This window comes from Moschus berezovskii, chromosome 5 (genome assembly GCF_049115385.1).
Source record: "Moschus berezovskii isolate FMDL1 chromosome 5, NW_MosBer_1.0, whole genome shotgun sequence".
Taxonomy (NCBI): domain Eukaryota; kingdom Metazoa; phylum Chordata; class Mammalia; order Artiodactyla; family Moschidae; genus Moschus; species Moschus berezovskii.
The window spans coordinates 7305336-7320535 of NC_142464.1; the positions used below are offsets into that span (position 1 = coordinate 7305336).

The 15200-nt window shown below is 40.7% G+C and overlaps 1 protein-coding gene across 2 annotated transcripts in view; it reads left to right on the top strand.

Moving 5' to 3' along the window:
• Positions 1–15200, top strand: part of MARCHF1 (membrane associated ring-CH-type finger 1) — a 688453-nt gene that overhangs the window by 601363 nt on the left and 71890 nt on the right. For both annotated transcript variants that reach the window (XM_088836140.1, XM_055434162.2), the window contains one exon: positions 5739–5919. In XM_088836140.1, coding sequence (XP_088692266.1) covers positions 5739–5919 — 181 coding nt within the window. The remainder of the gene's footprint in view (positions 1–5738; positions 5920–15200) is intronic.

Here is a 15200-nt window from a genome sequence, read left to right on the forward strand (position 1 = left end):
GCCTCTATGTCCTGGCTATTGTAAATAGTGCTGTGATGAACATTGGAATACATTATCTTTCAAATTAGGGTTTTCTCTGGGTAGATGCCCAGGACGGGGATTGCTAGGTCATATGGTAATTTTTTTTTAGTTTTTTAAAATAACTTCCATACTGTTCTCCATAGTGGCTGTACCAACTTGCATTCTTACAAACAGTGTAAGAAGGCTTCCCTTTTTTCCACACCCTCCCCAGCATTTAGTGTTTATAGATTTTTTGATGATGACCATTCTGGCCAGTGTGAAGTGATTACTCTTTGTAGATTCTTAATACCTAGATGTTTATAATCATTGCCCAATGAGGTCCCTGCCTCCAGGTTCTTTTCTTTCTCTCTCCAGTCACCCCACATGTTGATGCTAGTATCTGATTTTCTTCCCATGTAGCAAGAACCAAGAAAATGTGACTGGATGAAATAATGAATGAGTGAATGAAAATAATTCTAAAGTTGCCTAGTCACTGTGGCCCTCACAGAGATTTTTTTAAATAATAAATTATTAAAAAAAAAAAAACTCTCACATAAAAAATATTACTTTACCTGAACCAAGATGTCTTGACGAATGGATAGGGAACAGGAAATGGAGGTCATTTTAAGGTATGTAAGATTGAAAAAATAAGCCTACTTTACTTAAAACTTAAACATTAAAGGGGGCTTGAAGGTGCAAATATACACACACTTTCTAAAATTTAATTTGCTAAATGGTATTTTGTGGTCCACTCTTTATAGAAAGCTAGAAATTATATGGAAGTAGATGTTAAACAGCCAATTAAAATACTAAAATGCCAATAAAATTTTGAATTCAACCTGCTCCTTCCACCAGGTGACAGACACTAATGTAGATAAACAATTTTAAAAATCACTTAATTCCCAAATCTCAATTTCCCATAAAGTAAAAATGCATCAAAATTATGATAATTTTACAATGCATTTTTATTATTGAACTCATTTTCTCTATATGACTATTATATTGAAAAAAACATGTTTGTATTTGTATTACTATGTTTTCATTTAAAATTTAGCAATTATGGTTTGTGTGAAGTGTCAATTTAAGAATTGCTTAATTCTTTCTGTAATGGCACAATCACTTTATTTTCATTTCTAGTAGATATTTGAAATTGATATTCAGCTTTCAAATCCATTTAGAACAGTCTCAACATGGTTTGAAAGACTCTTGGGAACCAACATGAGTTGGGTAATTTAGAAAAATTTCAAAATGCTAACATCATGTTAAAAGAAATCTTGTGCAACAGAAATGAAATGAATCAAACTTTTTATTTCCCTAATAGGAAATAATCTTCAGTTCAGTTCAGTTCAGCCGCTCAGTCATGCCCAACTCTTTGCAACCCCATGGACTGCAGCACGCCAGGCTTCTATCTCCATCACCATCTCCTGGATTTGCTCAAGCTCATGTCCATTGAGTCGGTGATGCCATCTAACCATCTCATCCTCTGCCGTCCCCTTATCGTCCTGTCTTCAATCTTTCCCAGCATCAAGGTCTTTTCCAATGAGTCAGTTCTTCGCATCAGGTGGCCAAAGTATTGGAGTTTCAGCTTCAACATCAGTCCTTCCAATGAATATTCAGGACTGATTTCCTTTAGGATGGACTGGGTTGATCTCCTTGAGGTCCAAAGGACTCTCAAGAGTCTTCTCCAACACCACAACTCAAAAGCATCAGTTCTTTAGCACTCAGCTTTCTTTATAGTCCAACTCTCACATCCATACTTGACTGCTGGAAAAACTATTGCTTTGACTAGATAGACCTTTGTCAGCAAAGAAATAGCCTTAACTTTATGAAAAAAAATATATATTGCTGGTGATGTTTCAGGTAATTTTCAGGAGAAATTTTTTTTTTAAATAATGTGTGAGAAATAAGAAGCCTTGACACCAATCAGGTTTAGTTCCAGTCAGTTTGGAATCAACAAGGTCCCTGTTTCCATCTGCTTATGATGAATTATTTTTTCAAGTTAGGCAAAAATTCAGAGCCTCAGAACCGTCTTGGAAGCAGTGCAGCATTTGACCCATTTTTTGGTGATAAATTATCAGATAGGATTAACTGCACATTCTTTTTCAAATAAGAAACTTTTCCCCCTGTCCCTACAGACTTGTTATGGGTCAACAGGCATCAGTGACAGACCAGGAGGGGCTTTTGGTTTTATCATATGCTTCTCCTTGGAACCTTTAATTCAATTTTTGTTACTTTCAGAATTTGGGGTGATTTGTTTTATAAACTTTGTTTTCATCATTGTTGATAACAGTCTGACATTGTCTTTAACTCAGAATCACCATAAAGTAAATGTGTCCTGCACAGGGTCAGGCAGTGAAGACGACAGTCTTTGTGGCCTCATGCATCATCTTCAGGCCTGCAGTTATCATATAAACACAGCTCTAAGCAATATATAAACATATGTGAGTGGGTGTGGTCAAAAAAAAAAAATGGTACATGCCAAAACATGTATAAGGAAGTTTCACACCACAATGTGCTGGCCCCTGATCTATGGGAGGATCTCTGTGTAAAGTCAGTGAGAGAAGAGGTTCAAAGGAACTCAGAAATCTTAGCCACTCATGATGTATAATTTGTTAGCGTTCAGTTGCTCCACAAATAAATATGACATCAAAATGATGTGCTTTAATGGAAACATACATTAACATATGTGAAAGAGATGACCAGTGTGAAATTGCTGTATGACACAGAAAACTCAAACCAGGGCTCTGTAACAACCTAGAGGGGTGAGATGGGGTGGGGAGTGGAAGGAAGTTTCAAGAAGGAGGGGACATATTATACCTATGGCTGATCCATGTTAACATATGGAAGAAACCAACACAATATTGTCAGTCAGTCAGTTCAGTCGCTCAGTCGTGTCCGACTCTCCGAGACCCCATGAATCACAGCACGCCAAGCCTCCCTGTCCATCACCATCTCCAGGAGTACACTCAAACTCATGTCCACAGAGTCGGTGATGCCATCCAGCCATCTCATTCTCCGTCGTTCCCTTCTCCTCCCGCCTCCAACCTTTCCCAGCATCAGAGTCTTTTCCAGTGAGTCAACTCGTCGCATGAGGTGGCCAAAGTATTGCAGTTTCAGCTTTAGCATCAGTCCCTCCAATGAACATCCAGGATCGATCTCCCTTAGAATGGACTGGTTGGATCTCCTTGCGGTACAAGGGACTCTCAAGAGTCTTCTCCAACAACACTATTGTAATTATCCTTTAATTAAAAATAAATTTTTTTTAAGAAATTGGAGATGTACAGCTAAAAAAATGATGTGCTTTAGAAACCCAGATTTGCTTTCCCTAGTCGCTTTTAGAATAAATTATAGTTAGTTGATTGAACAATTTCTTCACTCCACAAGCCTCTACTGACCAATACTCTTATCAGCAACAGGTGTGATATAAATTATACTAAGCCTTGATCCTAGGATCTACAGGTTTGGAGACAGGACATATTTCAGTTTCATATTAAATAGGCTCTGAGATAGTTTTCAATTTTATCTTTTTATAAATTTTTATTGGCTTTACAAAGATGTGTTAGTGTCTCCTGCATGGCAAAGTGAATCACCTATAACATATACATATATCTCCTCGTTTTTGGATTTCCTTCCTATCTAGATCACCACAGAGCACTGAGTAGAGTTTCCTGAGCTACACAGTAGACTCTCATTGGTTATCTGTTTTATGAAATAAAGGAAAAGTGTTAGTCACACAATTGTGTTTGACTCTTTGTAACCCCATGGACTATAGCCAGCCAGGATCCTCTGTCTGTGGGATTCTCCAAGCAGGAATACTGGAGTGGGTAGCCATTCCCTTCTCCAGGGCATCGTTCCAACCCAGAGATCAAACCCTGGTCTCCTGCATTGCAGCCAGATTCTTTATTATCTGAGCCACAAAGGAAGCCCAATCAATAGTCTGTATATGTCAATCTCAATTTTTAGCTTTTCCCCACTAGGCCAGACTTTGACTGCTACTTTATAACTCCATCCAGGGGAAGGCAGACACTGATTTTGAACTTTCCTGTGTTCTATCTTTTCACTCCACCCAAAAAACTTTTGAAGTCAGTGTTTCTTTTTGTTTACTTTGTCTCTACTTAACAAAAAGAGATTCAAAACATTAGCTACTGTGTCATACTCCTTTATTTCAAAGTTAGGGGAGGGTTGAGTTTCAATTCCTGTTATCTCATTGAAGTAACAATCTGACCAACCAACCACTGCATTTCCCCTGGGAGACAGTTGAATTAGATAAATATATTTTAAAATTCACTTTTTAAAAAGCACTGCTTCTGGTGAGATGGCTGAAAGGAAAGAATAGCAGTGGTAATTCAAACATTCTTGCAGCCTGTCACTATGACTCAGCTCCAAAAAGTAACTATACAAGTTTTCTGGAAATATTCTATTCATAGTTCTAACAGATTTTAAGCAATATTTCTAATCAAATTTAGGAACAACTTCTACAGACTCTAGATAATATGAATTATTGAAGTTGTAAGATTTGAATTTGTGATCTCATGTTATGAAAAGCTTATCTCATCCAATGAAGAAAGCAAGTTAGTTTTTAAAATCTGAAGATGAGAATAATGGAGATTTCATAGACTGAATCTATGACATTAGAAATAATAGTAATTCAGTAAACTACTTGAAAAAAGAATTTCTAGGAAGATGTAGTAATTAACATTTTAAAACAGTAGCTGAACTTTACTGTTTACTGTAGCTGAACTTTCTGTAACCGAAGACTTTCATGACAATGATGGTTATTAAAGTTTAGCTCATTTGTTGTGAACAAATGTGTGCATCTTCCTAGGAAAATCTTTGTAATATTTCCAAGCTGATACTGTCTATATTCACTTTATTCCATGGTAACACATTAAAATTTTTCAGAATTCTTTCACATTGGTAAAATATCATATATACTAAATTATACACCCTCTAAAACTATTGCCAAAATAAAACAATGAGATCACCAGATTCCAACATTCCTTAGAATACTACACTGTAACTTTAATATATGAAAGAAAGCTTGTGCTCGTGGACACTGACTTTTTTTATTTTCTTGGAGTATAATTCCATTACAATGGTACAATAACTTTTTTTTTTTTTTTGAACTTTTTATTTTGTATTGGACTATAGCTGATTCACAATGCTGTGATAGTTTCAGGTGAACAGTGAAGGGACTCAGCCATACATTTACATGTATCCATTCTCCCTCAAACACCCCTCCTATCCACGCTGACACAAAACACTGAATAGAGTTCCATGTGCTATATGATAGGTTCTTGTTGTTTATCCATTTTAAATAAAGCAGTGTGTACATGACCTTCCCAAACTCCCTAACTATCCCTCCTTCTACCCCTTGCAGTCATAAGTTTGTTTTCTAAGTCTGTGAGTCTCTTTCTGTTGGGGCAATGACTTCTGATAGATAAAAGTGGGGACACAGCTCAATAGTCTGTTAAAATTGATTTCCCTGGAGGAATGATTGTGCATTTTTGATGTACAGGTGTGTAAAGACCTAGGATATGACCTAAGAGTCCAACAGTGACTAATGCAAGTGAAAGGAAATTAATATTCACCACGTATTTAGCTCCAGCATTAAGTTGAAGTGAAATATTCATGGTTCCTAATGTGAGGTTGTAGATTCCAATAAGCCTAGGATGCTCACAGAGGAGGATACGGTGTGCTCCCTGGGAGATCTCACCCACCTGCTGTGTCCTCCCCAGGATCTGTCACTGCGAAGGGGACGAAGAGAGCCCACTCATCACGCCCTGCCGCTGCACAGGCACCCTACGCTTCGTGCACCAGGCCTGCCTGCACCAGTGGATCAAGAGCTCTGACACACGCTGCTGTGAGCTGTGCAAGTATGACTTCATCATGGAGACTAAGCTCAAGCCCCTGCGGAAGGTACTGTGTTGCCTGGACCAGTTTAAGAGAGCTGGCAAACAGGCTTCTCTTTTTTTAACTGAAGTATAGTTGAATTCAGCCAAAATGTACAGTGTTATGTTACTTTCAGGTGTACACCAAGGTGGTTCAGTTATGCATGCATATTAAAAACACATTTCCACAGCAAGATTTTACTAATATGCTTATATCCACTAAGACTACATATCATGTGTTGGGCTCAATATGGAAAATGCAGCCAAGTTTTCCAGGATAATTCTCCATACTTCTGTCTTAGGTTCCAGGGCCTCAGTTTTTTGTGTCACTCTCCAAAGTCAAAAAACCATGTGCATGTGTATATATGTTTTCACATGTGTATACATGTGTGTATGTGTTTGTGAGTGTACCCAAATATACCCATGGGTCAATGTAACTGAACTGTTGGAAGGGGACTGTGAACATTGTTCTTACTGAAGTCAATTCCCAAGAAGGTTAGATAATAGACCACAAAGATTAAACAATATGAAGTTATGTAATGTTTTGAAAACCAAGTATTTGGTAAGAAAGAGAATGATCTCTTCTACAAGGTGTGGAGTCTTTCTTATGTTTGCCCTTGTCTGGGGATTTGGTTTTTGTCGTGGGAGTGTGTAATTTCCTCCGTTCTGTCTCATCACAACAAAAATTTGAAGTGACAGATGTTAAAGCCCTCAGACAGACCATGTCACAGCTCTCAGACCGATCAGTGTTACAGCTCCATGTTACGGCTCAGTTATATTTAGAAAATAAATGAAAATGCATCCTTGAGGCGTCAGGACATGACAACTCAAAAGACACGAAGAGAGGAGAGAGAGAGGCCCCTGGCCCTTTGGCTCCTCTTTTTATATGTCTTTTCCTTCCCCTGGGCCTGCCCTATGTAAATTGGGCTAGCCATGAGTGCTGTTTGTTCTACCTGAGGTCCTCACTTCGGTCCTCGGACCTTCTTTGTTCTGTTTCCATGGGCTTTTCCCTTCCTTGTCTTTAGCCACTGGCATTCTGGACTCCTTTTTCCTGTTCTAATCACCCAGCAGTTTGATGGTTCATGTAAGAAAAGTATCATTTTCCATATTGTGTTTCAAGATGTAAGAGAGAGGTAGTATTTTTAGCTATAAACTTAATCTTCAAATGTCTCATTTGTGTTATATTTTTCTAAATAATAAAGATAATAATTGAGATAAGTATAAAGTTAGCATCTAACTCAATGCTGGAAAAGGATCAGTTTTAAAGAAGCAAATGAAGACAATGAACTTTACCTAACTCATGTGTGATAGCTTTGTCATTGTTGTTCAGTCGCTAAGTTGTGTCTGACTCTCTGTGACCCCCACAGACTGCAGCACACCAGGCTCCTCTGTTCTTCACTATCTCACAGAATTTGCTCAAACTCATGTCCATTGAGCAGGTGATGCTTTCTAACTATTTCATCCTGTGCTGCTCTCTTCTGCTTTCGCACTCAATCTTGCCCAGCATCAGGGTATTTTCCAATGAATCGGCTCTTCACATCAGCTGTGATACTGTGACCCTGAATTTTGGGCTCCCAGGTGGTGGGTGATGCTCGTGGTAAAGAACCTGCCTACCAGTACAGAAGATGTAACAGATACGGGTTTGATCCTCAACTTACCTTTTTGCCTAACTCCAGCCTTATCTATATGAATACTTCAATTTCCAAAGGAGAATATGGAGACTACAATTTAAACAGCAAATCTGGCTAGAGTTGCATTTTCATTTAAATTGCATGCAAAGAAAAGATGGATAAGAGTGATGTGTTCCAGGGCAAGCATAGTGTAAAGCAAACAATAATTCTCCAATAGGCATCCAATTGGTGGCTGGCTACTGCAATTCTTCATTAATTCTGTAAATTATGGAGAGACAGAATAAACAGTCACTGCTTTGTGGTAGCCTTGATTTTTAAAATCTGCCTGTGGTTATAGATGTCAAAATTGGTGCACAAAATATCTTTGAATTATGGACTTTCTTAACATATGGAGTGACCTGAGTGCAAAAGGTGAGACTCTGTTCCTCCAGGTCCCAAAGCAATCTATGCCAGAAATAGAAATGGACCCTCCTCCTTGCCCTTTGCTTTGTCTGCTGAAAGATATTGTGTGCTGTCTGGAGCTGCTAAATGACCCATCATGCTCTGTGATTCTGTAAATTTTTCTTCTTACCCCTCAGAGAAATACCAATTGTTTCATGATATCTGTATAGTTCTTCATTTTTTTCAACATACATTGGTACAAAATTTTCAACTCTGTCAAAAATAATATTTCAATTTGAGAACAATCTAGAATAAAATATTTTAATTTCCTCTTCTTCATACCATCCACTGTCATGGTCTGGGCATGGGTTGGAAAAGAATGTCCAGATATGAGACAGAATGAGAGGGAAATAAGTTTATTAGAATAGGAAACACTGTTAGAACAGCATGCCAGTTCAATGGAGAACTGTCTGTGAATAAGGGGTCCTTGGTCCACTTCATACACAAGTACAAGAACAGGGATAGGGGTCTTGCCGGTCATTTGCTGATTAGATGAGCCACGTGTACTGAGTTGGGGAAGAGTAAGGCAAATACCTTCTTCTTATGGGATAGGAGGGGAGATATGTTATACTGCCCGGGGGAAGAAAAGACAGTAAGTGTATGGGTTTTCTTTTCCTGCATTCCAAGATCTTCCTTGGTTTTATCTGCTGTTTTCATCCTTCCCTCTCTTTATTTTTAGGGCCAATTCTTTGGCCCTTTTTGATACTCTGCTCATGTCTAACTATCTACTTATTTCCCTTCTCAGGCATTTGGGAACCCAGTCTCAGGGGAAAAGGGGTGATGACCACTCTGGCTTCTGCAGGCTGTACAGGGGTGTCGTGGGGCTCTGGGTTCCCTTTGCCTGCTCTCTGTCAGAGAGAGAAGAGAGTCCATGGAATAATAAGGCGATTTGGTTAAGCATTGTCTGGGTGTTGGCCAGGGAATATTCTTGTCATACTATCACTTAGAGATTTGTGTATTCTAGAAGAAACAAACTTAACAAGAAAGTTAAAGATATACGACCCAAAGATTAATAGAAGTAGAAAAGCTGCTGGGGAGCTAGCCAGGAGAAGCAGGAGTAGACATTGGTTCGTGATGTTTGTATTTCTCTAGTTTTGAGAAAATGCAAGAATTAGAGTTCATAAAGTCTTTACCTGAAAATATCTGACTCTCTGAAGGCCGGTTCTGCTGGGTTTTTCCTAGAGCATAGAGTGCCTTATCTCTGATCTCCACCCTGAACTCCTTTCAGGGCGTGTCGGCAGCTTGCAGTGGTCATGATATAATCTTTGTAGAGGCAGCTGGCAAGTGCCAACTTCCAGTCAGTAGGGTCCCTTCACAGCCACATATTTGGCCATGTTTAGGGTTGCATTTCATGGCCACTGTGTCCCACTGTGCTGGGAAGGCTCATTTCCAGGTCTAGGGAAGAGCCCATTGAGAGGCCGCTCTGTGTTCCTATTACCAGACCAGGCCTCACAAGTAGCAAACGTCTCCGCACCATAGCTGTTTCACTAGCTTCTTGGGCCAGGAAAATACTACCTCTTGTTGCTTCTTTCCTTATCTAGAGTTATATTACTACAATCATTGATTGCATATGAAGTAACATAAGAAACAATCTCTGAAACAAGCAAATTAGGAAATAATACAGTTTGCAGTTATTAGTAAGGTCCCAAGCTAGAATTTAAGTCAAGAACTTTCATTAAGTATAGCCCAGTATACCCCAGGTCATCTGACTTACTTAAATGAATATAGCCAGGTGTGAATCTCCTGGTTGTACATCATGGAGCATCTGATCTTTATCCAAAGACGGGTTAATTAGATTAGCTTTAGAAACAAACTTAGAGTGTCCTTTTTAATAACTGAATTAATTAAACCTTTTAGCAATATAACATAACAACAAGGAACTAGCTCAGAAGTGAGTCATAGTAAACACAGACCTTAAGTAACAAAACTAGAACTTAATATTCGGAGAAGGCAATGGCAAGCCACTCCAGTACACTTGCCTGGAAAATCCCATGGATGGAGGAGCCTGGTGGGCTGCAGTCCGTGGGGTCGCTAAGGGTCGGACAGGACTGAGCGACTTCACTTTCACTTTTCACTTTCACACATTGGAGAAGGAAATGTCAACCCACTCCAGTGTTCTTGCCTGGAGAATCCCAGGGACGGGGGACCCTGGTGGCCTTCCGTCTGTGGGGTAACACAGAGTCAGACACGACTGAAGTGACTTAGCAGCAGCAGCAGCAGAACTTAATATTAAGTGAAATATAATTTATTTGTCATTGTGAGGGCATTAACCCTGTAGCCAGGGAACGCTTTAACTCATCAAATAAAAATGAGGTTTGTCAAGGATCTGGGAAAATACAAGTGGCTATCTTGGATTTCCCATAGCCCTGACTCTTTGATTTACAGCTATTGTTCACCCAGTTTTAATTTCCCGATTTAGGAGTAGACTGGTGCCATGTTTTAAAGACATCAGGATTCAGTTCAGTTCAGTTGAGTCGCTCAGTCATGTCCGACTCTTTGCAATCCCATGAATCACAGCACACCAGGCCTCTCTGTCCATCACCAACTCCCGGAGTTCACTCAAACTCATGTCCATCGAGTCGGTGATGCCATCCAGCCATCTCATTCTCTGTATTCCCCTTCTCCTCCTGCCCCCAATCCCTCCCATCATCAGAGTCTTTTCCAGTGAGTCAACTCGTCGCATGAGGTGGCCAAAGTATTGGAGTTTCAGCTTTAGCATCAGTCCGTCCAATGAACACCCAAGATTGATCTCCTTTAAAATGGACTGGTTGGATCTCCTTGCAGTACAAGGGACTCTCAAGAGTCTTCTCCAACACCACAGTTCAAAAGTATCAATTCTTCGGCGATCAGCTTTCTTCACAGTCCAACTTTCACATCCATACATGACCACGGGAAAAACCATAACCTTGACTATACAGACCTTGGTTGGCAAAGTAATGTCTCTGTGCTTTTTAATATACTATCTATGTTGGTCATAACTTTCCTTCCAAGGAGTAAGCGTCTTTTAATTTCATGGCTGCAATCAGCATCTGCAGTGATTTTGGAGCCCCAAAAAATAAAGTCTGACACTGTTTCCCCATCTATTTCCCATGAAGTGATGGGACCAGATAGCAGAAGTCTAACCATGAGGGCTTATTTTTTGTAGAAGCAGAATGAGATTTGTCTACATGTCTGGAAGGACTGATGCTAAAGCTGAAACTCCACTACTTTGACCACCTCATGTGACAAGTTGACTCACTGGAAAAGACTCTGATGCTGGGAGGGATTGGGGGCAGGAGGAGAAGGGGACAACAGAGAATGAGATGGATGGATGGCATTACTGACTCAATGGACGAGTTTGAGTGAACTCCAGAAGTTGGTGATGGACAGGGAGGCCTGCTGTGCTGTGATTCATGAGGTTGCAAAGAGTTGGACATGATTGAGTGACTCAACTGAACTGAACTGAACTGAACTGAAGATATACATAAATCCAGACAGAAATCTCATAGTTTTCTGCCTGAGATTTAAAACATTTCCTTGACCCCCTTTTTTTTTTTTTTTTCTTTTTGGCTTGAAGTTCTAATTGCCCAAGGCTGAGGTCTCAGGCAAAGTGGGCAGTGTATTTCAAGGAAATGGGAAGGGTTAACTTCAAGCTTTTCCCTAGGCAGGTCTTTTAACAAGCTAGTTGTTTTTATTCATTTTATTTTATTTTATTTTTGCATGACAGATATTTTATTGAAATTGACATACAGATGGCAAAAAAACACATTAGAAGATGGTCAACATCATCAGTCACAGGAAAATACAAATTAAAGGCACAATGTGACATGACTACATTCATACAAGAATTGGTAAAATGTTTTAAAAGGCTGTTTATTGCATATGCAAAAAGAACCGGTTCTGCAGTTTCCAAGGAAAAAAAATAATTTTAACCAGTTTTCTCTGGAGTCTAACGAATATCATGACCATCCTCTATGGAAAGGTCATCTTTCCTTTCTGTAGTCATAGTTTTATAATTAAAATATAGACCAAATAGTGCTCAAATTGACTCTGATATCAGGGGCAGATCAGCTAATTAAAATCTTGGATTGTCCCTCTGGGGGAAAGTGAGGTCTTTGTCCCATAAGAAGAGTCTGAAAGGTTAAGGGAACTTACAGGAGTGGGGGAAGCCTGGTCCTTCCCCACCCTGAGAAACAAGAGTAGTTAGAAGGGAATTCTTTAGGATGTTCAGGAGTGGGGAAAGCTTGGTTCCCTCCCCACCTGAGAGATAAGCGTATTTAGAAGGGGATTCTTTCTAAATTCCATATATATGCGTTAGTATATTGGTGTTTTTCTTTCTGGCTTACTTCACTCTGTATAACAGGCTCTAGTTTTGTCCACCTCATTAGAACTGGTTCAAATGCATCCTTTTTAATGGCTGAGTAATACTCCATTGTGTATACATACAAAATGCAAATGATAACCCTGTATTCAGGTCAGTTCAGTTCAGTTCACTTAGTCGTATCCAACTCTTTGCGACCCCATGAACCACAGCACGCCAGGCCTCCCTGTCTATCAACAACTCCCGGAGTTCACTCAAACTCATGTCCATCAAGTCGGTGATGCCATCCAGCCATCTCATTCTCTGTCGTCCCCGTCTCCTCCTACCCCCAATCCCTCCTAGTATCAGACTCTTTTCCAGTGAGTCAACTCATCTCATGAGGTGGCCAAAGTATTGGAATTTCAGCTTTAGCATAAGTCCTTCCAATGAACACCCAGGATTGATCTCCTTTAGAATGGACTGGTTGGATTTCCTTGCAGTCCAAGTGTATACAAGACAGCAAAAGAGACACAGATGTACAGAACAGTCTTTGGGACTCTGTGGGAGAGGGTGAGGGTGGGATAGTTTGGGAGAATGGCATTGAAACATGTATATTATCATATGTGAAACGAATCGCCAGTTCAGGGTCGATGCATGTTACAGGATGCTCGGGGCTGGTATGTGGGGATGACCCAGAGGGAGGATAAGGGGAGGAGGGAGGTGGGAGGGGGGTTCGGGAGGGGGAACTCATGTGCACCCGGGGCGGATTCATGTCAGTGTATGGCAAAACCAACCAATATAATATTGTAAAATAATTAGCCTCCAATAAAAATTTAAAAATAAATAAATAAAAAAGAAGGGGATACTTTAGAATGTTAAGAGAGTTTTTGATCCTTCAGGCTTCTGAATATAGGAGAAAGACCTGGACCAAAGGTAACCTCAGAATCCTTTCCTAGAGATCATGTGGATATGAAAGGTCAAGTGGGGGTCATCTAGGAAATCTGATGGAGCTAGACAGAGGGGGACAAGACATGGGGAAGCAACAGAGCATAAGGAAATTATGAGTCCTTTCCCTGCTTTTGGCAAAAGCTAGTGTGCCACTCAGAGACCATTTTGGGGGGTCCCCAGTTTATATTGGGGCCAGGCCTTTTGCAGGGTCAAAATTTTCCAGTTTCTGAGAATGTAGTCAAGGGGTGAGTCTGAGAGAGGCTCCCGGAATGTATCAGAACCCACTCTTAGCCTACCTGCCATAGAATGGGGTACTGAGAGTCACCAGGTGACAGAAAGGCATTCCTTCTGTGCCAGTGATCTCTCCATGCGACTAATGGCACAAAAATGGCTGACCATCCGAACAGTCGCGTCTGACAGAGAGAGGTCACCCCTGAGAACCGTGCGACTAGGGCACCATGTGACCCGGGCAGGGAAAGAGCGACTCCGGGAAGCAACCTGGTGACTCACCGTTCGACAATTCCCCGAAACATGGAAGGCACTCTTGGGATGGCCCAGAGTCAATACCTAGGCTCCTGTAAATCAATTCAGACCAACAGGAAAGAAGTGAAAGTGATAGGAAGAAGTCTGAGGAATCCGCCTTACAATCCTATCAGGGAGGTGGTAGCCAGGGGACAAATGTCTCTGTTTTACTTCAACCACTGTACACCTGACCCAGGTCCACACAATAGGGGCTGCCTTGGTGCTCAGTTGGAAAGAAGACAAAAGAGAAACCCTCACCTGTTCAGGTAGCAGCTACCGGGGTGCAGTGAGCAGTGGGGCCTTTGGAACACACCATAGGGTAACCCTTCCCAGAGTTCTCAGTCACTTCCATGGCACTTTGTTCGCAGAGGGTCCCTGTGAATAAGGAGAAATGAGTAGGTAGGAAAGAGACCCCAAGCTCCCAGTATGGGCTACCAAAAATGTCGTGGTCCAACCACAGGTTGGAAAAGAATCTCCAGACATGAGACAGAATGAGAGGGAAATAAAGTTTATTAGAATGGAGACGCTGTTAGAACAGCGGGCCAGTTCAAGGGAGAACCGACACTGAACAGGGGTCTTTAGTCCACATTTTTACCCAGGGTACAAGGATTAGGATAAGGGTCTTGTGGGTCCTTTGCGGATTGGATGAGGCATATATACTGAGTGGGGGGAAAGTAAGGCAAATACCTTGCCCCATGGGGTAGGAAGGGAGACAGGTTATACTGCCCAGGAGGACCTGAAATCCTTTAAGTTAAAAAACATGGGGGAGGGAAAGATGATAAAGTTCTGGTTTTTCTGTTCCTACATTCCAAAACCCTCCTTGGTTTTATCTGTTTCTTTTTGTCCTTGGGTCACTACGTCTACCTCTCCCCATTTTTGTATCACAACCAAATACATGGTGCTGTGTGGACCTTCAAAATCCTCTTCTACCTTCAGCTTTTCTAGAACCCTTTCTTCATATTCTATTCCCAATAAGTTACAATCCTTTCAAGAGATCTTTTTTCCCCATCAACCAACCTGTTTATAAATCAGAGAAAGACAGTGAATAAATCTGTCTTTTTCATCTTAATAATGAACATGGTGCAGCAACCTGTCTGTCTGTTAATGAAATGCCCTGGTTACTTTTTTCAAATATTTCATTGATTGGTCATAAGTATTGATGAAGGGCAACCTGTCCACATCCTTCATCTCTGATAGCTGTTGTGTGCCACAGAGGCTGTCAGAGTCTAATCCAGATGCTGCTGCACTACAGCCCAGATGTGTTTCACTTGACCCACAGAGCTGAAAATCTGAATTGGTTATTATCTCATGTAAAATCCCATACATCCCATATTGTTTGAAAACCACATATCTGGCTTGATTGGAACCACAGTTCCATAAGACAACAATCAGTGTAGCCAGCAAGTGGCTGGCCTCTTTGAGAGGCTGTTTGCCTCAAGGACCCTGTATCTCTCAATCTTGCCCTCTTTCTGATTCTAAGAGATCCCC